The 27183-nt window shown below is 37.4% G+C and overlaps 1 protein-coding gene across 1 annotated transcript in view; it reads left to right on the plus strand.

Moving 5' to 3' along the window:
- The first annotated feature begins 14763 nt into the window (after window positions 1-14763).
- Window positions 14764-27183, plus strand: part of NPC1L1 (NPC1 like intracellular cholesterol transporter 1) — a 52202-nt gene continuing 39782 nt past the window's right edge. The window contains exons 1-3 of the mRNA XM_074288453.1: window positions 14764-14793; window positions 21954-22025; window positions 22926-24442. Coding sequence (XP_074144554.1) covers window positions 21972-22025; window positions 22926-24442 — 1571 coding nt within the window. The 5' untranslated portion in view covers window positions 14764-14793; window positions 21954-21971. The remainder of the gene's footprint in view (window positions 14794-21953; window positions 22026-22925; window positions 24443-27183) is intronic.

Genomic DNA, 27183 nt, shown 5'->3' on the forward strand with positions numbered 1-27183 from the left:
ATTCTCTATGTATTTTAGAAATGTCTTTATCAGAACCCTTATATGTAAAAATATTTTCCCAATTTATTGCTTCCCTTCTAAAATTGCCTGCATTAGTTTTGTTTGAACAAAAACTTTTAAACTTAATATAATCAAAATTATGTATTTGTTGTTCAGTAATGAGTTCCAGTTCTTCTTTGATCACAAATTCCTTCCTTCTCCACAAATGTGAGAGGTAAACTATCCTATGTTCTTTTGATTTACTTATAATATCACTCTTTATGTCTAAATTATGAATCCATTTCGACCTTATCTTGGTTTATGGTTTTAGGTGTGGGTCAATGCCTAGTTTCTACCATACTAATTTCCAATTTCCCCAGCAGCTTTTGTCAAATAATGAGTTCTTATCCCAAAAGCTGGGGTCTTTACTAGATTGTTATACTCATTGACTATTTTGTCTTGTGAACCTAACCTATTCTATTGATCGACTACTCTCTCAAATCTCTTTCTTTTAAAAAAAGGTTTTGATTAGTATTTTATTTTTTTTTCAAATACATGCAAAGATAGTTTTCAATATTCACTTTTGCAAAACCTTGTGTTCCAATTTTTTCCCTCTCTTCTTCCCACCTCACCAAGACAGCAAGTAATTCAGTATATGTTAAATATATTAATATTCATTATTCTGTGAAAGAAAAATCAGATCAAAAGGGGAAAATATGAAAAAGGAAAAAAAAATCAAACAACAACAAAAAAGGTGAAAATACTATGCTGTGATCCACATTCAGCCTCCATAATCCTCTCTCTGGATGCAGATGACTTTTTTCATCACCACTTTATTGGAATTAGCCTGAAAAAAAAATCCATCACAGTTGATTGATCATCACATAATCTTCTTGTTACCGTCTACAATGTTTTCTTGATTTTGGTCACTTTACTCAGCATTAGTTCATATAAGGCTTTCCAGGCCTTTATGAAATCAGTCTGCTCATCTTTTCTTATAGAATAATAGTATATTCATATATCATTACTTATTCAGCCATTTACTAACTGATGGGCATCCACTCAATTTCCAGTTTCTTGCTATTATAGAAAAGGCTGTTACAAATATTTTTCACATATAACCCCTTATTTTCAAATCCTGAATTTATGCTGAAAGTGCAGACTACAAATTTTCTTTATCCATCAACTCCTTAGCTTTTTTTATTTCATTATGCAACATTACTCTTTCTTTTCTCTACTTAATTTCTCTAGTAATCCATTTTTTGATTCTTTAATAGTTACAAATGCACATTTCATACTACTTTTTACTTTTGGGTAATTAATTACAATCACACAGAATTTTTTTTTTTCCTGTTTGTTTTTTTAAGTGATAGACAAATAGATTTCTTCTTCTTCTTCTTCTTCTTTTTTTTTTTTTTTTTTTTTTTTTTTTTTTGGAGGCTGGGGTTAAGTGACTTGCCCAGGGTCACACAGCTAGGGCTTGTTAAGTGTCTGAGACCACATTTGAACTTGGGTCCTCCTGAATTCAGGGCTGGTGCTCTATCCACTGCGCCACCTAGCTGCCCCCACAAATAGATTTCAAAACAGATTTTAGCAAGCAGGATGAATTTGAGGAAGAAATCATTATCTTCTCAGAGTTGACTTCTTTTATTCTGAAAAGGCATTCATTCAGCTATTTTGGCAATGTCAAAGGGAGATTGGCCAAAGCCAAAGCCAAAGCACAGGAACGTAACGAGAATTGAAGAATCGGAAAATTATCTGATAGAGCAGGCTTCTAAAATGTTTTCTAGTCGTCGCCCCTTTTCGCCCAAGAAATTTTTTACACTACTCTGGGTACATAGGTATATGACATAGGTATACAAATCAAATATTAACTGATAACAAATCATAATTTTGCAACTCCCACATTCAGTACCCCACATGGGGTTGGAACCCACAGTTTAAGAAGCTTTAAGAGATTGTACTTTTCTGAAGAGCTCAGGAAGTAACTTTTCTTCCATTTCCTTTCAAATCACTCAAAATGAAGTCCATTTAAATATTAAAATAATTTACAAGATTGTTTTTTTCTCTCAAAATTTTAGCATTTTATATCTTTATAAGTCATATGTTCAATTTAATTAGATTTTTTTCTATTCTGAGCATCCTTTATTAGATGTGTATGCAATTAATTTATTTCTTTATCTTTTTATATAGATTTCTTTTTACTTCACTAATTCATCCCCTAATTTATTATAGCCTATTTTATAATTTGAACTTATTTTCACTAACCAATTGCTTTCAACACATTTTACTGTGTTTCTAATTTACCTAAACAATTGATTTAAATTGCAGTAGTATCATTAAACTTTACTTACCTTTAACTCTTATGATTTCAAAACAAATTTTGTTTTTCTAAGGGGGGGGGACTTGGCAGGAGCATTTTGGGAATCATCTTCAAACTGGGATCTTTAATCAGGACTTGTTTGGTTATTTAAAAGCACTAAACCCCATTAGAAGGATAAATGAACTCCAGTTCTAACTACTTTCATTTTTTTCTGCCTTCTAATAATAAATTTAAAAAGGAAACATTTGCTAAGGCTAGAGAAATTTCTAGCCAAATGTTTCCTTTTTAAATTCGCAGTTGTGAAATTATTTAAGATTACAAGATTTTACATCTAATTTCTCTTTTACTATTTCCCAAGGTTTTTTTTTTTTTAAATTTTGACTTTCCTTTGAATTTCTTTTTCATTGAATCTCTCTTGAATATATCTCATAACTAATAAAATATCCTTTTAAATGCAAACTTTACCTTTAAATCAATCCCTAGTAATTTAAAAGATCCCTTTTAAGAAATAATTAGTCTTGTGAATTTTTTTTTTTTTGTTTTCATTAAACTCCACAGAGCTTGGTGATATACCATATGTTCATCAAAATACTTTATAAAGACATCCAAAGTGTAATTTAGAAATGAAAGAAATTTGATTATTCCTTTTTTAGAAATTTGGTCTCCAATCTTTCTTTGTTCCTTCATTCCTTTGTTCCTTCTTTCCTTCCTTCCTTTTTTCTTTCTTTTCCCTTTCTCCTCTATTAATTATAGATTAATTAATTAATTATACTGTCAGCCTAGGATAATTCTTCTATTTCCTAATTATGTTAATGCTTTTAGAATTTTTTAAACTGAACATTCCTCTCTATGTTTGTATTTAGATTTTTCTTTCACTTTTCTCTGGTTTGTACTTCATGGGAATTGGACATTAGGGAACAGAAGGAGAAGGATTAGAATTTGAATCCAGCCTCAGATATTTACTATGTGATTCAGGACAAGATCCTTGACTTTTGTTTCCTTCAGTTTCTTTATCTGTAAAATGGGAATAATAAGAACATCTTTCTTTAGGAGCATCTTTTCTTATGAAGATCAAATGAGATATATTTTATTTTTTGTCTTGTAACCTTAGCACTTGCCAGAAAAACCTCAACAACTACCTGAGACCAAGATGTATCTTACTAAATACATGTTGAAGGAATTGTACTAAGTGGACTTGATGGTTGCTACTTTAACCCCTTTCTCAGATAAATGCATACCTCCAGAGCTTGGTCACTTTGTGGGATATTTCTTCTCTTTGACCAGAGACATGATTGACAAAGAATGAATAGGGTTCTATTTGAGAGAGCTGATGTGAGGGCATCTTTCTTCCCTAAGAGAGTGTGCTTCCTTGCTTTCTCCCTAGAACAATAGCTGTACCCACATCTGGACTCACAGTCATTCAGAGTCATAAATCACAGCCATCCCAAAAGATCTTTGATAGGCTGTCCCCTGTTGGCAGAACTGCACCCACAGAAGTGCTGCCTCCTTCACTACCAAGTCTGTTCTTACCCCTAAGAAATTATTCTTAACACAGGTGAAGTTTCATCTAACAGTGACTTTATTTTTGACCCTAAAATTAAAGATTTCCTCTTTGATATGTTTGGGACATCCCCTCTCCAGCCCCTGCTTAGGGTTCCTTTCTAGCTTTATAACCTTCTCTTCCTTGCCTAGACAGCTATAATTTCCTTTTAATAATGAAAAACAAAGAAAAGAATCAATTGATTTTTAGTGCTGATGCAGACATTTGTCATTTCAGCCCTGTCCTTCCCCACATTAGACCCTTGAACACTCTGAGGTGATTCCAGGACTGGGGGGAGGGAGGCCCTTTGGCCCTGGGGTTCCCCTGTGAGGGCCCCCAATTGTCATCACAAGATTGGGGGCATTGTACTTTGTTCTTTGGGGCTGCCTCTATCCAGATTGCTACTTCCTCAGTTTGAGTCTAGAGTGGCCTTTCTAGGGTTGGTCAGGTGGGCCAGGCAGGTCAGTTGGCTGCATGCCAATCAGACTTTTTTTTAAATATTTTTTTATTTTTTAATTATAATTTTTTTGGCAGTACATATGCATGAGTAATTTTTTACAACATTATTGCTTGCACACACTTCTGTTCCTATTTTTCCCTTCCCTCCCTCCATCCCCTTCCCTAGATGGCAGGCAGTCTTATACATGTTAGATATGTTATAGTATAACCTAGATACAATATATGTGTGGAGAACTGAATTTCTTTTTGTACAGGAAGAATTGGATTCAGAAAGTAAAAATAACCTGGGAAGAAAAACAAAAATGCAAACAGTTTACACTCATTTCCCAGTGTTCCTTCTCTGGGTATAGCTGATTCTGTCCATCATTGGCTAATCAGACTTTTCGACTGGATTATCTTATCCTCCCTTGTTCTTTGGGTCTGAGTCTGCTTTCTCTGTTCCCATTGTGGAAAGAATTATTTGGGAAAATACCTGGTTATCCCTCTTAACCAGGGGTCATATATTCAAGTATATCTATTGCCTCCCTCCCATTTTTAAAGGGCTTAAATAATAGTTTCAAGTTTTTCTTCTTCCTTCAAAGCTATTTCTAAATGATCCAGCTCTTTCTTATCAAAATTGGACCAAGCCAGAGCATTGTAGATTTAGAATTGGAGGCGTTCTTCTGGAGGATCCAGTCCAGCTGCCTCATTTTATAAATGAGGAAACTAAGACTCATACAGAATAACTGACTTGGCTAGTATTCCACAGGTTAAAGTTAGAAGAGCTGAAATTCAAACCCAGGTCCTTTGAATGTCAATGTGATGTACTTCCTGATTTATCAAGGAGTCAGCAGATATATTTTATTTCCCTGGGTCCTTGACTGATGCTGTATGAGTGGGAGAATTCTCCATCTTCAGCAGTCTAGGCTGACCAAAAGCTTTCTGTTTACTGGCATAGAACATTCTTTGATTCTTTTTCACTTTCTTACTTTTTTCTTTTAAAATGTCTTTTTCTCTTATAAACTGAACATTCCCCTCCATTTTTATATTTAGATTTTTCTTTCACTTTTCTCTGGTTTGTACTTCATGGGAATTGGATATTAGGGAACAGAAGGAGAAGGATTAGAAGTAATCACAAAAATAGAGTAGATAGAATGCTGTGAATTGTGAAGTTGCATGTGCATTTTTAAAAACCTGGACTAGGATGCTTAGTATCAGACCATTTCATACCATCAAAGAGCACCATGTGTAGGAAAGAAGCTGGATGGGGGCTACCTACCTATTCGATAGTTAGAAGCTTCTATCTCTCTTTGGCATCCAGAGGAGCTATAGTTGCTAAGATGATACTAGAAAATCATGCTAGAATATCATATCAAGCCAAAGTCACCCCAGCTAAATCCAATCTTGACCCCTATTTTTTATTTATTTATAATTGTTTTTCACAGTATATATAATATGCACGAGTAATTTTTTAAATAATATTATCCCTTGTATTCATTTTTCCAAATTTTTCCCTCCTTCCCTCTACTCCCTCCCCTAGATGACAGGCAATCCCATACATTTTACATGTGTTACAGTATAACCTAGATACAATATATGTGTGTAAATCCAATTTTCTTGTTGCACATTAAGTATTGGATTCTGAAGGTATAAGTAACCTGGGTAGAAAGACAGTAGTGCTAATAATTTACATTCACTTCCCAGTGTTCCTTCTCTGGGTGTAGTTGTTTCTGTCCATCATTGATCAACTGGAAGTGAGTTGGATCTTCTTTATGTTGAAGATTTCCACTTCCATCAGAATACATATTCATACAGCATTGAAGTGTACAGCGATCTTCTGGTTCTATTCATTTCACTCAGCATCAGTTGATGTAAGTCTCTCTACGCCTCTCTGTATTCCTCCTGCTGGTCATTTCTTACAGAGCAATAATATTCCATAACCTTCATATACCACAATTTACCCAACCATTCTCCAATTGATGGGCATCCATGCATTTTCCAGTTTCTAGCCACTACAAAAAGAGCTGCCACAAACATTTTGGCACACACAGGTCCCTTTCCCCTCCTCAGTATTTCTTTGGGATATAAGCCCAGTAGTAGCACTGCTGGGTCAAAGGGTATGCACAGTTTGACAACTTTTTGGGCATAATTCCAAATTGCTCTCCAGAATGGCCGGATTCTTTCACAGCTCCACCAGCAATGTATTAGTGTCTTGACCCCTATTTTTGAAGTTGAAGAAACTAAGGCAGATAGAATGACTTTATCCAAAGTCACAATAATGACTCCAGATTAATTCATTAATTAAGAGTTTGGATCAAGATTTGAACTCTGTCACTCTGACACTAGAGCCTTATTTCTTCTCACTATACCATATTGTCTCCTCAAAGAGAGAGATTCTGATAGAGATAGCAAATAATTGGGGCAGCTAGGTGGCGCAGTAGATAGAGCACCAGCCCTGAAGTCAGGAGGACCCGAGTTCAAATCTGATCTCAGACACTAACACTTCCTAACTATGTGACCCTGGGCAAGCCACTTAACCCCAGCCTCAGGGGGAAAAAAAAAAAAAAAAAAAAAACAGAAAAAAAAAAAAGAGATAGCAAAAATAATGGTCTATGGAAGAAGAGAACAAAGCTCTTGACTGAATCTCTCTGGTGAATAGCTTAATCAATTATTTGGGCATGTGGTGAGGCAGAAGATTCCATTCCACTGGGATTGGGATATTGTGAGAGACAAACCCAGGTGAGTAATATAGACTACCCAGCTGGCTATCACAAGCAAAAATTCAACAGTCTTTGTTTTATATAATCATCAACCAAATAAGTAAAATAAGTAAATAAAATGAAGAGTAAAATCTCTTATATGACTTTAGCATTTAACAAGTCAGTATAGCCTATTCCCCATCTTCACTCTCTAAATGTTGATGCATGAAAACTTCTGGCTCTTTTAGGATCCATAATTTGTTCCATTTCCCAACTCTGAGCCCTTACCATCTCCAATTTCACTAGACAAGCCAAACGGCATGTGAATTCAAAACAGAAGGGTGACAACATAGTGCTATAGAAAGAGTACTGGACTTGGAATTAAAGTATCCTGCCTCTGCTGATGAGAACTTTGGATCAGCAATTTACTTTTCTAGGGCTCAGCTGTCTTATCTGGAAAACTGGGAAGTTGAACTAGATAACCTCCAAGATCCTTTCTAGTGTTAAATATATAATATGTGATCCTATGTCATTTAATCAAATCAGGAAAGAGGAAAGCCAGGCACTGAAGCAAATATTTTAGGTACCTACCCTAAATATCTGCCCTCTCTTATTGCTTCTTTGGAGTGCTAATCTACTCCCTAATTGATCCCCACTTTGTTTCCCAACCTAGAAGGAAGAGAGTGTAGTCAAAACGGTGGCAGGGGTGCATGGGATATAAAAGGCACTGACATTTATTCACCCATAGTATCACTTATCAGGGTGATTTGCAAAGCACCTGTTACAGTGCACTCCAATAGGTTATCATGACTACAGGTGTAACGTCTTTCTCCATTCCGCCTAGAGACTGCATAAATAAGTCTGGTCATGATCAAAAATGCCTGGCTTAATTCAGGGACCTATTGCCATGCTACAGCTTTTCCATCCTAAAACTCCCTGACCTACAGCCCACTGCTGAGTTCTTAGATGATCCTGATTGACCCTCACTTTCTCTAGCATTGGCATTTCTCTATGTAATGGTGATCTTTTTAGCCTCCAGTTGTTCCACTGCCCACAGTCCAATCTTTATTTTGTCTTGCCTTTCTAGTGTCCCTCATCTACTGTGATCAATCAGTCAATATTTACTAAGCACCTACTATGGGTAGGTCAAAGTAAATAGAGTGCTTGATCTTATAGTCAGGATGGTTGAGATTCCTCAGCTCAAATCCAGCCTCAGACACTTACTCAGATCTAGGCAAGTCACTTAACCCTGTTTGCCTCAGGTTTTTCAGCTGTCAAATGGTCTGGAGAAGGAAATGGCAACCACTCCAGCATCTTTGTCAAGAAGGCCCTAAATGGAGACATGAAGAGTTGGACATGACTGAGCAACAAAAAATATATGCTAAGCACTGTGCTAAATACTTTACAAATTTACGCCATTTGATCCTCACAGCAACCTTAGGAGGTAGGTGCTTTTATGATTATATTATATAGTTGAAGAAACTGAGGTTAAATGCTTTGCCTAGCTAGGGTTATATAGCTAATAATCTGGGAGTGGATTTGACCTCAGGTTTTTCCTGACTCTAGGCCCAGTATTTTATTCATGGTACCATCCGGCTACGGTTATTCAGATTTTTCTTTTTGTGAGATTCATTCAACCTCCTTTAAATTAAATTAAAGACTGGGTGTATCTTAGGCTTATGTATAACTGTCTGAAATATGGCATAATAGAGACTCTCATAATGAGCAAGGGTTGCTGATTTAAAGAAGGAAAAATCAGAGTTAAAATTCCGCCTCAGATATTTATGAGCTATGTGACTGAACAAATCATTTAAACAATTGCATCTTAATTTTATTACCTGTCACATATGGATAAAGAAATAAAAATAGTGCCTCCTTCATAGAACTGCTGTGAGAATCAAATGTAATAATTTATTCTGGATTATTCTTCCAATTTCTACTTGAATTTGTTGGTTTAGAGTCGTTAGAGGGTAGCTCCTACTAGCTACTCTCAGGGTTCTAGGCATAAAAATTAATGGATTATGTTTCTAATACTATAGCTCCTGAATCCCTACTAATATGCTCCCCATTAATAATCAGCCTTTAGCCTAAATTTACTTTTTAAAAAGATATTTACTAAGAAAGTATATAGTAAATTAATATAATCCCAATGTAATTGCTTCTACTGCCATTGACCTCTACTGCTCTAGCGGATACTTGTTAATGACATCATAGTTGTAGACCTCTAGACCTTTTGAAACTCACAAAGTTCCTATCTAAATAATTTAATTTTAGGGTACTTCACCTAATATTAAAAAAGGACAAAAACAAAGAAACAATGTCTATATGATCACAGCTGCCATGTTTAGGTGAGACACAGGGAAGCAATTTTTTTTTCTAGCTTAGTTTAGGAGACCCCTCTAAGTAGTTCTGCCTCATAACTGAAAAAAAAATAGATGGAGGAATCGTCTCGGACCCCTTCCTTTTATTTATTTATTTTTTGGTTCCACTGAGTTCTGGCTCAGCAAACCCCAATGTCATCAATTTTTATAACTCAGAAAATAAACAATGTTTTCGTCATCATGTAATACAAGCCTCTCAATTATGCATACTTGTAAATAGTCTCCCAAAGTCCACATGATAGATTGGAACCTCACAGGAAAAATTGACATTTGTTCTCTATAATCTACCAGAAAAGGTAAACTCCAGCATGCATATTTGTTTTTCTTTTTAAAAAAAAATTCATTCTTGCAAATCCTTGTGTTCCAATTTTTTTCTTCCTCCCTTTCCCCCACTCCTTCCTCTAGATGACAAGTAATCCAATATATGTTAAACATATGCAGTTCTTTTATATATTTCTCCAATTATTATCATAAAAATCAGATCAAAAAGAAAGAAAACAAAATGCAAACAACAACAAAAAAAGTGAAACTACAGGGGCAGCTAGGTGGTCAGTGGATAGAGTACCAGTCCTGAAGTCAGGAGGACTTGAGTTCAAATCTGGTCTCAGACACTTAACTCTTCCTAGCTGTGTGACCCTGGGCAAGTCACTTAACCCCAATTGCTTCAGCATAAAAAAAATACTATATTATGATCCACACTTAGTCCCCATAATACTCTCTCTGGGTGCAGATGCTCTCTTCATCATATATTGGAACTGGCCTGAATCACCTCATTGTTGAAAAGAGCTAAGTACCTCAGAGTTGATCATCACAAAATCTTGTTGTTGCTGTGAACAGTGATGTCTTGATTGTACTCACTTTACTTAGCATCTGTTCATGTAAGTCTCTCCAGGCCTTTCTGAAATCATTCTACTGATTATTTCTTATAGAATAATAATATTCCTTAACATTCATATACCATAACTTATTCAGCCATTTTCCAACTGATGGGCATCCACTCAGTTTCCAGTTTCTTGTCACTACGCAAAGGGCTGTTATAAACACTTTTGCACATGTGGGTCCTTTTCCCTTTTTTATTATCTCTTTAGGATACAGATCCAGTAGAGACACTGCTGGATCTAAGGATATGCACAGTTTTTTTTAAGCTTTTTATTTTCAAAACATATGTATGGATAATTTGACAATGACCCTTGCATAGCCTTGTGTCTCAGATTTTCTCCTACTTCCTCTCATTCCTCCCTTAGGTGGCAAGTAATCCAATATATATTACATATTATATATATTATATGGAAAATATATGTTAAATTAATACATATTGACATATTTATACAATTCTCTTTCTTCACAAGAAAAATCAGAATAAAATGGATAGAAAATGAGTAAGAAAACCAAATGCAAGCAAACAACAAGAAAAAGAGTGAGAATGCTCATGTTGTGGTCCACACTCAGTTCCCACAATCCTCTCTCTGAGTGTAGATAGCTCTCTTCATCACAAGACCATTGGAACTGGCTTCAGTCATCTCGTTGAGAGCCACATCCATCAGAACTGATTGTCCTATAATATTGATGTTGCTGTGTATAGTGATCTCCTTCTGAAATCATCCTGCTGGTCAGTTTTTACAGAACAATAATATTCCATACTATTCATATACCACAATTTATTCAGCCATTCTCCAATAGATAGGCATCCACATAGTTTCCAGAAACTGGAAGAGGGCTGCCACAAACATTCTTGCACATACAGGTCCCTTTCCTTCCTTTAAGATCTCTTTGGGAAATAAGCCCACTAGGAACACTGCTGGATCAAAGGGTATAAACAGTTTTTGTTTTTGTTTTTTTCCTGAGGCAATTGGGGTTAAGTAACTTGCCCAGGGTTACACAGCTAGGAAGTGTTAAGTGTCTGAGGACAGATTTGAACTAAGGTCCTAGTGCTCTATCCACTGCACCACCTAGCTTAATCAACTGTGCCCTTTGGGTACAGTTCCAAATTACTCTCCAGAATTGGTGGATCCCTTCACAGTGCCATCAACAATGTATCATCAGTGTCCCAGTTTCCTCACATCCTCTCCAACGTTAGTTATTATCTTTTCCTGTCATCTTAGCCAATCTGAGAGTTGTCTTCATTTGCATTTGTCTGATCACTAGTGATTTAGAATATTTTTTCATAGAGCAAGTGTATTTGTTACACGTTTTGGTACTCTAAGTATCTAATTAGATAATGCCATTCTACAGGTGAGATCCTTGTCTGAGGATGTCTGAATGGATATAGTACAGCATTGACTAAATCATATCAATCTTTACATTGTTGCTATAAACAAAATCAAAAGAATGAAGGAAGGTTTCAGCTAAATGGAAGGTTCAATCACAAATACTAATTAGAATGGCAAAGTAAAGGAATTAGTGAAGCTAGTTTATCATATACCCAAAGACAACAGAAAACTTAATTTTTAGGGACACTTTGGTGATTTCTAATCACAGTTCTAATAAGAAGTATTTTTAGAAAGACTACTGTAAAAATATCTGAAACTTATATACCAACATTTGTTGCAGAATATTAGACAGATATTACAAACTTAATAACCAAGGAAGCTCATTCTGAGATCATTTATGGATAAAAATAGATGAACAAACAATTTTCAAAAGAATAATTAAAAAGTACTAATAAACATGAAAAATTGCTACAAATCATAAATAATAAAAGAAATCTAAATCAAAGTAATTTTGAGATTTTGTTTCGCATCCAACAAATTGACAAAGGTAACAAAAGATGAAAGTGTATTGAGGAGTTGTGGGAAGATAAGCTTACAAATACATTATTGGTGGAGTTGTAAATTGATTCCAACTATTCTGGAAGACAATTTGAATATGTGCTAAAAAAGTGACTAAAATGTTCACACCTTTTAACTCCAAAATTACACATAGTCCACAGAGGTCAAGGACAAAAAAAGTCCCATAATGAACAAAATATTAGAAGTCGATCTTTTTATGGTAGCAAATGACCAGAAATAAAGTAGGTCCTATCTGTTTGGGAATTAGCAAAAGAAATTTTAGGACAAGAATGTAATGTAATATCAATGTTCTATAAGAAATGACAAATATTAAGAATTTAGAGACAAAGAGGAAGACATATGAATGGATAGAGAATGAAAGAAATAGTACCAGAAAACAATATGCAGCATAACTACAAATATAAATAGAAAGGGAAAAAAAGTACTGAAACTAAACATTATATAATTATAATTGCCAAGCTTGAGTTTATAGAACAATTGAGAAAATGTATCTTTCCGTCGTAGGAGACTAAAGGTGTGGAATATTTCATATACTCAGCACAGATAGATGGCTTGTTGGATAATTCTTCTGAGTTCCTTTTTTTTTTTTTTTTTTTTTTTTTTTTTAAAGATTGTTGCAAAAGTATGACTCACTGAATAGGGCAAGGATGTGTTCAATAAAAGATTCAAATCAAGATGATGTAAAGGCAAAAGATATAAGTAAAAGTAAGATTTTTAAAAGAAAAACACTGAATAAATAAATTAATTTAAGTAGAATTGTCATTTTAATTATATTGGCTCAACCTATCCATGAGCAAATAACATTTCTCCAGTTGTTAAATCTGTCTTTTTTAAAAAAGAAGATAGAAGAGCAACAAATAAAAGAAAGCTGGAAGAGTGTCTATAAAAGTTTTTTACAGCAAACATTTTTTGCCTTCAATGGTAGTAGAGATGGACTTTAATTTGTAGTTCTGAGTAAAAGGAAATGGAGAATTTTATAATCCTTTGAGACTCTCCAGAATGGTTGGAACAGTTCACAACTCCACCAATAGTGTATTAGTGTCTCTATTTTTCCACATTCATTACAGAGTTTGTCATTTTCATGTTATCCAGAATGATGCTTCAAAATTATTTAACTTTGCATTTCTCTAGTCAATAATGATTTAGAGCCTTTTCCCCATATGATTGGTAGTTTTATTTCTTCTGAAAATCATCTTGTTTACATCATTTGGACATTTATCAACTGGTGAATGGCTCTTATTTTTATAAATTTGTTTCAGTTCCCTATATATTTGAGAAATAAATTCTTTATCAGAACATCTTGTGGTAAAATTCAACTTCTAATTTTCCTGCTTTCCTTCTAATTTTTTCTGCATTGGTTTTATTTGAGCAAAACCTTTTTAATTTCATGTAATCAAAATCATCCATTTTGCTTCCTGTGATCCTCTGTATTTTTCAGTTATAAATTCTTCCCTTGTCCATAGACCTACCAGATGATTTTTTTCATGCTCCCTTAATTTATATCACCCTTTATGTCTAAATCATGTATCCATTTTGACTTTATTTTAGTTTACAGTGTGAAATGTTCATCTCTGCCTAGTTTCTTCCAATTTTCCCAGAAGCTTTTATGGAATAGTGAGTCCTTGCCTCAAAAGCTTGCATTTTTGGGTTTGTCAAACAATCGATTACTATATGGTCATTTGCTGCTATATATTGTGTATATCATGTATTTCACTGATCAGTAACTCTTATTTCCTTTTAATATTAGATTATTTTATCAATTATCAATATGCAATATAATTTGAAGTCTGATACTGCTGGACTGACTCCCTTCACATTTTTTTCCTGCTTATTTCTTTGACACTCTTGAACTTTTATTCTTCCAGATTACCTTTATGATTTTTTTCTGGCTTTATAAAATAATTCTTTGGTAGTTCGATTGGTAGATAACTGAATAAATAAATTAAGTAGAATTGTCATTTTAATTATATTGGCTCAACCTATCCATGAGCAAATAACATTTCTCCAGTTGTTAAATCTGTCTTTATTTGTGTGAAAAATATTTTGTAATTGTGTTCATATAGTTTCCGGATATATTTTGGCACATAGACTCCCAAGTATTTTACATTGTCTGAAGTTATTTTAAATGGGATGTCTCTTTTTATCTCTTCCTGCTAGGTTGTATTGGTAATATACAAAAATGCTGCTAATTTGTGTATGTTTGTTTACTATCCTGTAATTTGATTCAAATTATTAATTGTTAAGAGAATTTTCCAATAATGGTGGAGGTCAGAAAATTCTAAGCTCTTCAGAGTTCCCTCATAAATAAGACAAATCTGCACTTCAGGGTAAACGTAGTTAAAACAAATAGGAGCAGGGGCTGAACAGTAGTAGTCTTGGGACAATCAAAGGTCTGAAGAAAGATATCAGGTTGGAGATTGGCTCCCAGGAAGTATAAATACCTCCAGGCTAGTTTCACTGAAACAAGGAAAGAGCCCTGGGGTTGTCTGTCTTTTGGCCCCAGGAACTTTTACTTCCCACACTGTGTGGGGAATCAGGTGTCTGAGTTGAGGAAGATTGAGGGAACCTTTGCTGATAAAGAACACCAGATCCAGCTGTGCTTCTCAGACTAGGCTCTGGGCGAAAAAGAACCAACACATGCTGGGTGAGTGCAAAAGTAGTGGGGCAGGAACACTGTGGGCTTTGGGCACTTACAGCAAGGTTTAGTTCTTCGTTTCAGGTTCGTGGTCAGAGGAGAAAACTGAGGCCAGAGGCACCATTTGTGTGCCCCATTTTCACCCTACCACCCCTGTTCCCCACACTGAGGTAATAACATTAAGCTATTATTTGAGTAATGTTACAGTCACCTGTTCATAAAGAAGTTAAAGAATAACTTTAAAAAGACTTTAAAAACCAAATGAGAGCAATTGTGAAAAACGATTGATATAAGTCTTTAGAGATGTAAAAATTTCCCAAAGTATTACTTCAACTGTATCTCACAAATTTTAGTATGCTGTCTCATTGTTATGATCTTTAATGAAATTATTGTTTTTATGATTTGTTCTATGACTCACTCTTTAGGATAAGATTATTCAGTTTCTGATTAATTTTTAATCTTTGCTCCCAAAGTCCTTTATTAAATACAATTTTTATTTCATAATGGTCAAGAGAGTGTAGATTTAACATTTCTATTTTTCTGTAGTTGTTTGTGAGATTTTTTAATGCTATAATACATAGTCAATTTTTGTGAAAGTCCATGTACAGCTGTGAAAGTTATATTTCTTTTATTCCCATTCAGCTTTCTCCAGAAGTCTATCATATTTAATTTTCCTAAAATTCTATTTATCTCCTTATTTCTTTTCTTTCTTTTATGTTTAGGTTTATCTAGTTCTGAGAGCAATAAATGAGGTCCCTTACCGGTATAGTTTTCCTATTTTTTCTTATAATCTAATCTATCTCCCTTTTCCTTTAAGAATTTGGATGTTAATATTTAATTTATATCTGATTGCTTGCTGTCTTGGGGAGGAAAGAGATAAGGGAGGAAGAAAAATTTAGAACACAAAGTCTTACAAAAATGAATGTGAAACCTATCTTTACATATATTTGGAAAAATAAGATACTATTGATAATAAAAATTTAAAAACCCTTCATTAATTTGTGTTTGAAATTACAGTCTTAATTTTAGTTTTTACTTTAATTAAAAAAAAAGAATTTAGATGAAGCCATTTGGCATATATATTTAGCATTGACATTACTTCATTGTCTTTGGCACCTTTTTTCAAAGTATAGTCTCTTTTTATTAAATTTATTTTTGTTTTTGTTTTGTCTGATATCATGATTGTTATCTCTGCCTTTTTCACTTCAGCTAAAGCAAATTAGGTTCTCTTCAGATCGTTGAGTATTATTGAATTCTGGTTTTTATTCCATTCTTCTATTTGCTTATGTTTTATAGGTGGGTTCATTCCATTCACATTCATAGTTGTGTGCTAATTATATATTTCCCTCAATCCTATTTTCTTTTGTTTATCCTTCTCTTTCTCTCTCTTTTTTTTAACCTTGTCCTTTCTCAAAAGTCTGTTTTGCTTCCAACCACTGTCTCTCTTAATCAGTCCTCCCTCTTACATACTCTTCCCCCTTTCTTTTAACCCCTTCTTTTTTCTTCCTGGTTGGGTAAAATGGATTTCTATACCCACATGAATGTGTATATATGTATATATTCTGTATTGCCTCTTTGAATAAATGTATTTTATATACATATATATATATATATATATGTGCACATATGTATGTGCGTATACACACACATAGAGATACATTTTTCCCTCTTTGAACTACTTCAGATGAGAATGATGTTTGTTACCTTTTTTTTTTCCATTTCCCTCTCCATTGTAAAAACTCTTCCTCATATGCCTCTATTATGTGAGATAATTTCCATCATTCTTCCTCTCTCTTATCTCAGTATATGACACTTTTTCATCTTTCCATTTTTTTGAGATTATCCCAACAAAATACTCATACTCATGCCCTCTAAACTCCTAACTGCCCTAATGATGACAAAGTTTTTTTGGGTTACATGTATCACTTCTCATTTGGGAATATAAAGTTTAACTTGATTAAATTCCTCATGATTTTTTATTCATTTTTACTTTTTTATGTCTCTCTTCAGTCTTTGAATGTCAAATCTTCTATTCAGTTTTTTTTTTCCATAGGAATGCCTGCAAATTCTCTTTTTCATTAAATGTCCATTTTCCTGCCACCCCTCCATTCCTCACCCCCTTGAAGGATTATATTCAACTTTGCTGGATAGGTTAATCTTGATTGTAATAATAGGTCTTTTGCTCTCTTAACCCCTTCACTCCTTTATCATAATAGCTGCTAGATCTTGTGTGATCCTGACTGGCTCCATAATATTTGAATTATTTTTTTGGGGGGTTGCTTTCATTATTTTCTTCTTGACCTAGGAATTCTGGAATTTGGCTATACAGTTCTTGCTTTACTCAATGAGATGTGGCTCCACACACCTCTATGTAAAGCAATTTTAAAGTAATTTGAATTTTTCCTGCATATATAAGGAAGGGAAGGAGGAAGGAAGAAGGCCACAAACTGTAGAGCAAATGGGCTGGTACTCCATTCAAGAACATGTGGAGGCTGGCAATAGAGAAATAAGAGCACAAAGGGAACACAAGGGGGCTGGGGATAGATAGATGGTACTCAACCATGGAAATGGGAGGAGGTGGAACACTAGAGATCATAAACCAAGTCTTCTGCTTTCAGTTGGAAGATTTTTTAAAAGATTTTTATTTGTTTTGATGTGAAAAAGGGTGAGAAGCTACAGAATGCTGAGCTCTGAGGAGCAGGAGCAGAGAGAAAACACAGTAACATAAGTTTGAGTTCATTTTTTGGAGGGAATATGGATTTCTTTCAGAATTCTTTATATAAAATTAAATTTGCATAATGCAAATTTATGTAAAGAAATTTGCATTTTTATTTTGAGATTTTTTTATGAGATGATTGGTGGATTCTTTAGATTTGTATTTGCTCTCTGATTCTAAAATGTCTAATCTATTTTCCTTTATAATTTCTTGAAATGTGAATTTGAAGCTCTTTTTTAAAAGTTATGGTTTTTAAATAACCCAATAATTTTTAAATGATCTTTCCTCAATCTATTATCCAGGTCAGTTGCTTTTCTGAAATAATTCATATTTTCTTCTATTTTTTCCTTCTTTTGACTTTGTTTTATTTTTTCTTGAGATGGAACTTCAAGGAAGCCAGGGAGGCTTAGAGACATAGATGAAGAAGGAAAGCATTCCAGGCATGGGAGGTAATCAGAGAAAAATGCTCAAGAACCAAGAGAGTCTCTTTTTTCTTGGAAAACAAGGAGTACAGTGTCACTGAATTGAAGAGACTAGGTTATGGAGGACTTTGAATGCATTTTATATTTGATCCAAGAGATGACAAAGAACCATTGGAGTTCATTAAGTATAGAGGTGACATGATCAGAGCTGCATTTTCCTAAAATGTTGACTGAATGGAAGAGAGACTGAGCTTCACAAATAGTGTGCTCCTGTCCAGTCTCCATTCTTAGTGAGTGTATACTTCCCTGTTTGTTTCCTCATGCCAATATGACCTTGAAAAATGACTATGATCTTTCCTTGGTTTTACCCATAAGGATCTGATGTGGTGCATTTTCTAGAGGTGTTTAGAGGAATTTTGGAGTCGGAAAGGACTGGAGCTCAGTGATTCTGCTTCTTATTACTCTGTCATCTTGGCTTCATTTCTATAATTCATACTCCTTGTTTTTGTGTTAATTATTTGAAATAAAATAGAACAAGTGCAATCTTTCTTCAAGGAGATTTCAAATGCATGAAAAAAATTATCATCAGCATTTCTATCTCCATCCCCTTACCTAGCACTAAAGTCTTTCCTTCTCCTTAGAACGTTTTTTAGACAGTCTCCCAATGACATTTCAAGATCCTAAACCATTCTGGTTGCCCTTTTATATTTGTTCTGATTACCAATGTCCTGCAAAAAATATGATGGTCAGGACTGAATACTATTCTAGATGTGATCTGAGCAGAGCAAGCCCATATCTAGAAAGTCAACCTCTACCTCACTTCTTCAGAGTTTAGGTTGTGTCTCCTTTAAAGATCACCTATGTCTGACATTTCTTGTACAAACCACCTGAGCCCCATTGTGTCCTTCTAGTTAAGGAACTTGAGTTCCTTCTATCTTACCTGAGACCATGGAAATTAGGGAGAATGCCTCATGCTTCCTAAGAAAGCCTGTACCTGTACTACATGGTGTATTCCTGGTTGCTCCTTTATAAGTATGATGATAGATTGCAGGGGACTTAGAGGAGGTGATCTAATCTCAGAAAAGACTAGACTTTTTTTTTCCCTGAGGCAATTGGGGGTAAGTGACTTGCTCAGGGTCACACAGCCAGGAAGTATTAAGTGTCTGAGATTAGATTTGAACTCAGGTCCTCCTGACTTCAGGGCTGATGCTCTATCCACTGTGCCACCTAGCTGCCCTGGAGATTAGACATTTCAAGCAAATGGAGAAAATTTCCAGAGGAGAAGAAGTAGATAGTTTAACAAAAAGTATGGACTTGAATAAAGAGGAAGAAGCGATAGTGGGAAAAATGGAGTCTGAGCTCTCATGAAGAGACAGAATAAAATATATTTGTCTACTATCTTTAAGGATGCTTGCTAATACAGTAGATAGAGTGCTGGAATAAAAAAAGACGCATCTTCATGAGTTCAAATATGGCCTCCAACTCTTGCTAGCTATGAGGCTCTGGACAAGTGACTTAAATTCTGTTTGCCTCAATTCCTCATTTGTAAAATAACTTGGAGAAGGAAATGGCAAATTATTTCAGGATTTTGCCAAGAAAATTCCAAATGGAGCCATGAAGAATGAGATATGACTAAACAACAACTAGAAAGTCATAGCTCATTTCTTTTGTGTTAATTATTTGAAACCATGGCCATCTATAAGTGGCTCTCCATAAATTGAGATCCTATTTAGGGTAAAGTGGTATGTTAGGTTATTAATAGATTTTTTTTTTTAGTACACACTTTATTTTTATGTAACCTTTTATTTTACTTTTTTTTTTCAGTTAACAAGCATTAATTTTTCTTTTCCTCTCATTGATCCCTGAATTAAAAGAAAAAGAAAGTCTTTGTAACAAAAATACATAGTTAAACATAGTAAATTGTCAGATTGGTTATGCCCTAAAATGTATATCTTACTCTGTGATGTGACTCCATTACTTCTTTGTCAAGAAATAGGTAGCATGCTACCTTATCATTGGTCTGGAATCATGGTTGGATATTACCTATATCAGAATTCTTAATTCTTTTAGTTATTTGTCTTCATAATGTTATTATACAGATCAATTTCTTGGTTCAACTTATATTAGTTCATATAATATTGCCAATACTTCATTATATTCATGCACCATAATTTGTTCAGCCATTCCTGGATTAATGGGTATTCCCTTAGTTTCCCATTCTTTGACACTGAGCTGTTATTAATTTTTTTTCTCTTCCTTCCATCTCTTTGGTGGTATAGTTTAGGCCATCAGTATTCTTGCGATCTAGGAAATTCTGAATTAAGAATGATGCTTAAAAGGACAAAATGGAAAATATTCTCTAGAACCCACAAATCACCATTATCTGCTTTCTAAGGAGAGTCAAGGCCAAAGCTCCATTCTAATTGATAGGGAAGATCAAAGAAAATTAAAGAGATCCCTATCAAATATGGAGAGCACAGGGCAGGAATACACCTGCAGCTAGTTAAGGGAAAGGCAAATCACTTCAGGGGCTCCCCAGTCAATCTTCACATTTCCTGCTTTCTATTCTTAGCCTAACCAGGAACAGTATGGGAAAGAGAAGAAAGAGATGGAGAAAAAGAATTTAAGAACTGCTTACTGATTCCAAGTTCTCTCACTTGCAGTTCAGAAGGTTACACCTGTGAATGTTTAAAGCCCTTCAGAGTCTGGCTCCAGCTTGGCTTTCCAGACGAATTTCCCAATACTTCCTGTTCATATACATACCCCAATCTTCTCTACTCTTTCTCCATTCATTTTTGAGCCAAACTTGATGATTTGTTGCTCTGTGCAAATTTCTGGCCTTGTGCCTTTCTTTTCCTTTTTTCCTTTTTAATTTATGGAATAAAACAAGCACTTCCTTACCATAGTATGATTTAAAAAGATAATTGCATATGAAATTGTAAATTGTTTAGATACAACTTGCTATTCCTTTTAAATATATAATAAATAATATACACTTTTCTTTTCTTTTTTTTTCCCTTCTCTCCTCCAGGTGCTTCTGTGGAGGTTGTCCTTCATATCTGAAAAGCTCTCCCTGCTCATCTCCTGTCTGTCAGCCTCTCTGGCTCTGGTTAAGGCTCGACTTGAGTGCTCTCTCATTTAGGAAGACTTTCCTGATGCTTCCTGTTGTTAATCTTTCCTGTTCTAGTAGAGAAGCAGAATTTTATATTTGTTTTGCATATACTTTACATTTATTTATCTGTGTCAAATGTAAGTTCCTGGAGGATTGGTGCTGTTGCCTAGATTCCTAACGCCTAGCACATAGGACATCCTTAATTAGTGCTTTTGAGGAGCCATTCTTCCTTTCCCTTTCCCTTTAGGAAAAGGGGAGTGATATTTTCTGCCATTTACCCTCAGCCCTCCCCCAATGCTAACAGGACAGTTATTGTCAATAACTAGTTGCTAAGGATGACAGTACACTGGGCGTGTTCAGAGCCCAGCGTGAGACCTTGTCCTGATCCCAGAGAGGGGAGATTAGCCCGAGATGTCATGGAAGGGCACAGAGGAAAAGGAAAGGGAAAGAGAGAAGAAAGAGGGCAGGAAAAGGATAGAGGATAGAAAAACTGGCAATGTACCCCAGGAGCGCCAGTTCCTGAGTTCTCCCTCCCACACAAAGGTTTCTTCTGAATCATAGCTCCTTTGTCAGGCACGGGGACGCCTCCTTATACCTGGGTTTGGGGCCCCCAAATGATTCCTTCATCCCCTTATTGTACACCTGGGTCCCAGCGAAGACTGTTCCTATACTCACGGATTTGATGCTCTAAGGATAGCATTCCTCTGTTAAAGCGGGGAAACCTAGTGAAATGCCATAGAACAGGTGCCAAACTGGTTGAAGGAAGTAGCTCACAGTGGATTATTAACTTAGCGATCTTTCATTGGTTCTTGACTATCAGGCCAGATTTAACACTTATTACACCACTAATTTGTTCCTCCCCTAATCAAAGACTGTCATATCAGCTTCCCTGAGCTGCCCCTCTGCTCTTTTTACGTAGTTCCTTACTTGGCACGGGATGGCGGAGCCTGGGCTGAAGGGATTGCTGCTCTTGGTGATCCTCTTGCATTTGGTGAGTTCCTGGTTTCTGTGTCTCCCTCCATGTTACTCAAGAATGCATTAGATAGAAAACTATCTTTGCATATTTTTTTTTTAAATAAAAAGCTATTATTTAAAAAATGCATTAGACCTCCTTAAAGGGAGAGGAGGGACCTAAAATGTGTAACCAAAAAGATATTGGGCAGTGGGACTGCCTGGTTTTTGGCTTGGGCCTTTGGCCCTTAGATTTAGGGTTGGTTGAGGAGGGCAATAAAAGTCCAACCTTATTTTACAAAAGAGGAAACTGAGATTGAGAGAGGTAACATGACTGACACAGGGAATAAATGGACTTGCGTTTTTTGACTTGTCTCAGTATTTTTTCCCTTGTGCTGGGTTTGCCTTTTTGTCTAGATAAATTCAAAGGACCAGTTCTCAGCAAAGATTTCTGGAGGATATCCTAGTCTGTTAGGTAAACAATTCCCATCTAGAATGGAAATTGTCTTGGACCTTGGGAGAAGAGACTGTTGGCTGCCAGGTTTGCAAGACAGTCCCCACTCTCTTGTCTCTCCACAGTTTTGATGAAACTCACAGTCTTAGAACCAGGAAGAATGGGAAAAATGTTAAAGAAGTTGGGAGAGGGAGGAGGAGGCAATAGGGGGATGCATCAGTCCTTAAACACACCATCACTTATACAGTGTCATCTGTTTTCACCTGGTCTTCGACCAACTCCCTGGATGCTGAGGTGGAGGGGTAAGGCCTGTCATAAAACAAACAGCATTGCTCTAAAGGGGGCAAAAATAAGAGGCTCTAGAGCTTGAAGCTTGGGAGGAAGATGAGATTGTTTGTGCCTGTCTTTGTAATTAGGACTAGCTGGCAGCCCCAGATTGCAGGGGAGGCGAGTGCAAGAGTATTTTCTAATGGCTCTCTTCCTCAGGTCTGTGCAAAGAACTACACCCCTCTCCACGAAGCTGGCAGGTGTGCCTTCTATGATGACTGTGGGAAAAACCCCGAATTGTCCGGCAGCCTCCTTCCGCTGTCCAACGTGTCTTGCTTATCCAACACCCCGGCCCGCAAACTCACTGGGGACCATTTGCAGCTCTTGAGGAGCATCTGTCCCCGGCTATATGAAGGTCCCGACTCCACTTTTGCCTGCTGCTCCCCCAAACAGTTGATTGCTCTGCAGAACAGCCTGTCAGTGACCAAGGCCCTTCTTTCCCGCTGCCCAGCTTGTGCTGAGAACTTTGCTAGCTTGCACTGCCAGAACACCTGCAGCCCCAACCAGAGTCTGTTCATCAATGTGACCCGCACCTTTGACATTGAAGGGACTGGCCTCTCCAAGGTGGTAGCCTATCAGGCCTTCTACAGACAGAGCTTTGCAGAGCGGGCCTACAATTCCTGCAGCAAGGTGCAAGTCCCTGCAACGGGCACCCTGGCTGTCGGGACTATGTGCGGGGTGTATGGCTCTGCCCTCTGTAATGCCCAGCGTTGGCTCAATTTCCAGGGTGATACAGGAAATGGACTCGCTCCCCTGGAAATCTCCTTCCATCTCTTGCAGCCTGGCCAGCTCCCAGGACATGGGATAGAAGCCCTGGATGCAGAAATGTGGGGTTGCAATGAGACTCGGGGCAATGATGCCAAGGCGTGCTCTTGCCAGGACTGTGCTTTGGCCTGTCCTGCCATTGCTCACCCTTCCATGCAGGACTCGACCTTCCGCCTGGGGAGGATGCACGGCGGGCTGGCCCTGGTGATCATCCTCTGTGGCGCCTTTGTTTCTTTCTTCACTTTCCTTATGGTTCGTTCCTGCCGCAAAAGAAAAGCCGGGAAGCCCAAGAAGGATGCACGCTGCTCCGACCGATTCAGTCACTTTGCCCACATCGTCCTGGGCGACCTTTTCCAAAGCTGGGGTGTGTGGGTGGCCTCGTGGCCAAAGACGGTTCTGTTTCTCTCCACAGTACTGGTGGCAGTACTGGCCAGCGGACTGGTCTTCCTGGAGTTGATCACAGACCCCGTAGAGCTGTGGTCCAATCCTAACAGCCAGGCCAGGAAGGAGAAGGAATTCCATGACCGCTATTTTGGGCCTTTCTTCCGCACCAACCAGGTGATCCTGACAGCTCCTGGCCAGCCTGGCTATACCTATGATTCCTTGCTTCTGGGACCCAAGAACTTCAGCGGCATTTTGAGGGAGGAGCTGCTCCTTCAGCTGCTGGAGTTGCAAGAGGAGCTGAAGCATCTGGAGGTCTGGTCGGAGGAAGAGCAACGCAACATCTCCCTAAGAGACATCTGCTACGCCCCTCTCCACCCCCACAATCCCAGCCTGGAGGACTGCTGCATCAACAGCTTCTTGCAGTACTTCCAAAGCAATCGCACCAACTTCCTCCTGACTGCCAACCAGACCCTGATGGGGAAGACTGCGGAGGTGAACTGGAGGGACCACTTTCTCTACTGCGTCAAGTGAGATGCTCTGGGTTTGGGGGCCGGGGAGGGAGGGCCACAAGAAGAACCAGGGTCTGAGAGCCTACTCACTTGCTCAGTAGCACCCACAAATAAGGAAATTGAGGCGGATCAGAGATATTGAGTGATTTGCCCATCTTCATGCCCAGATAGTAACAGAATTTGAACTCAGGGCTTCCTTACTTCAAGTTCAATACTTTATCAATGAATAGAAAAGCATTTATTAAATTATTACATGCCAAGTACTGGACAAAGTTCTGGGGATAGATACAAAAATGTGAAACTGTCCTTAAAGAGCTCCCATTGTAATGTGAAGAGATGACATGTATAGGGATGGTCAGGGAGAGATGTTTCAGCTCCCAAAGTCATAGGGATGGTGAGTGGAGTAGAAAAGGAGAATGGACTGATTGGCACGCCCTTTCTAGGAGCATGTTTTGATTTTGATTCTAGAGCTGGCAGGAGAGCATCAGGGTAGGATGGGATATGAAATGAACCATGCCTGGGGGCAGCTAAATAGAGTGAAGAGCCTACCAATCAGGACAATGAGAACCCTAGACTGGGAGTGCCAGAGTTTTACCAGAGGGTCAAGTCTACCAGGACATGGTCTTTGGTCCCAGCAACGATAAAGAGGAAGAAAAGACAGCCTGGTACGAGATGATGTTGTCAAAGTACCACCCAGAGGACTAGCCTTTGAAAATAGCCACCTGACAGAATGTCTCAACTGGAAGGCATCCTAGAGGCCATCGAGTAAAACTTTGATTTTATAAATAAGGACGTCCTGAGAGGGGAAGCAAGTCTTTTCTTGTCCAAGGTCATCCCCAAATCACGGAAGACAATCAATGGTCTTTTTTATTTGTGTGTGTTCAGATCTGTCCTTCCTGTCCCTCTCCCCTTTACTAATGCCTCTCAATATGATATAAACTGAGATCTTGGGGGCAAGAGTGATCCTGGGTTAGAAACCCCTCTGGAGAGACCCAACCCTCTTGTTCATAGGGGAAACTCCCAGACAAGTGATCTCCTTCTATTGGAAATCTCAGTCTGGGGCATGGTCAAGGCCTCTATTGAATTGAAAATTAGCCCCTTCAAATTATCTGGAGATTGGTCCCTGGCTCAGGGCCAAAGAGACCCAATAAAATCATAAGCTCTATGCCCAGACTTTTGCAAAAGTCCTAACAGGAGTTTGCCCACTAAGAAAGCTTTTTTCTTAATGTAATAAACCCATTCTTGCTACAAGCCTTGAGTCTGTGACTGGTCAAGGGGATCCCACTGTTGTCAGGGGATGTCTCAACCTTCATTTCTCACACCTCAACATTTGCTGGCCTGTATGGGATCGAGTTGAAGAAAAGAGGGTCCTATTTCTTATATGAGAAGGACTGAGGCTGGGCGGCCTCAGAATCTAGTTCAGGGAGTGAGGGGGATCAGATTGAAGAAATATTGTGGGACCCAAGGTCCTGTCTTTGATAAGGGGTTGGTTTTGGAAGGGATTTGCAGGCCTTCTGATAAGGACTGCATTGGGGAGCAAGGGAAGGATCCTGTGCCCCTAAAGAAGTAAAAAGGAGACCTTCATCTAGAAGGTCAGTATCCATTTTCAATTCCTCTCCAGTAAATTTTACTAGCCGCATCCTGCAGTGCTGTCTTAATTTAGGATCTTGAGACAAGGCCATAAAGGCTTGGATATAGGGAACTTCAGTCCACTTGTCTTGCCTTCAGCAAAACAAATCAAGTTGCTGGATAATGCTGTAGTTAATTGAGCCATTAATTGGTCATTTTTCCTCATTCCCCAAGACATATTGAGGCCTGGAAGCATTGCAAAAGAAAATGAGTTTCTTAGTCTTGAGATTTTTCAAGCCGAATTTCTCTGTTTTTTAAAAGACAGCCTAAGGGAGAATCTTTAGGGATAAATGTAGGTTGTCCCACAAGCCTTCGATTTCTTCAATTCTATAGCTCCCAGTCGTCCTAGGCGTCCCTAGAGAGGGAGAGAGGGAAAGATGACAAAAGTTCCCTGATTTAAGGGACTTTTGTCAGAAACTCAGTCTGAGCATCTCCAAATGATTTTGAGGGGCTAATTTTCAATTCAATAGAGGGCCTTGACCATGCCCCAGGCCGAGATTTCCAATTGAATGAGCTCACTTATCTTGGAGTTTCCCCCTGTGAACAGGAAGGTGGGGCCCGTTCCAGAGGGGTTTCTAACCCAGGACCATCCTTCCCCCAAGATCTCAATTTATATCAAATAGTTATAATAGTTATAATCTCAGCACATTTACTAGGATGAAGAAGTGACTTGTCCAGCGTTAAACAAGCAAAGATCAGCCCTAAGTCTGATTCTGAGGCCTTCACTGTCAGTCAGCAAACATTTGTTAAGTGCCTACTATGAATCAGGCACTATACCAAGCTGCTTTTTCTAATTGATTTCTTCAGTTCTTTGTCACCCCAGGCCATTGACTTAACCCTGTACTCATTCCACTTTTCCCCTGGGATCTTCCTTCACCCCTTTTTTATTGTTCAGCAACATCAAAAGGGACAAATGGAATTGAAAAGAAAAATTATTATTTTTTTAAAAATTCACACTTTGAAAAAAAATCTGTCAAAGTTCACAGCTTGAATTCTCAAACTCTGGGCTGCCAACAAAACACAACTGGAGGCTCTGACCTTAGGGGCCTCCTGACAACAAAGATAAGGCCTTTCTTTGCTCTCTGGTGAGCAGGGCCTCCCTGCTCCATTTTCCCTGCTCTCCTTCAGGT

This window comes from Sminthopsis crassicaudata, chromosome 2 (genome assembly GCF_048593235.1).
Source record: "Sminthopsis crassicaudata isolate SCR6 chromosome 2, ASM4859323v1, whole genome shotgun sequence".
NCBI classification, from domain to species: Eukaryota; Metazoa; Chordata; class Mammalia; order Dasyuromorphia; family Dasyuridae; genus Sminthopsis; species Sminthopsis crassicaudata.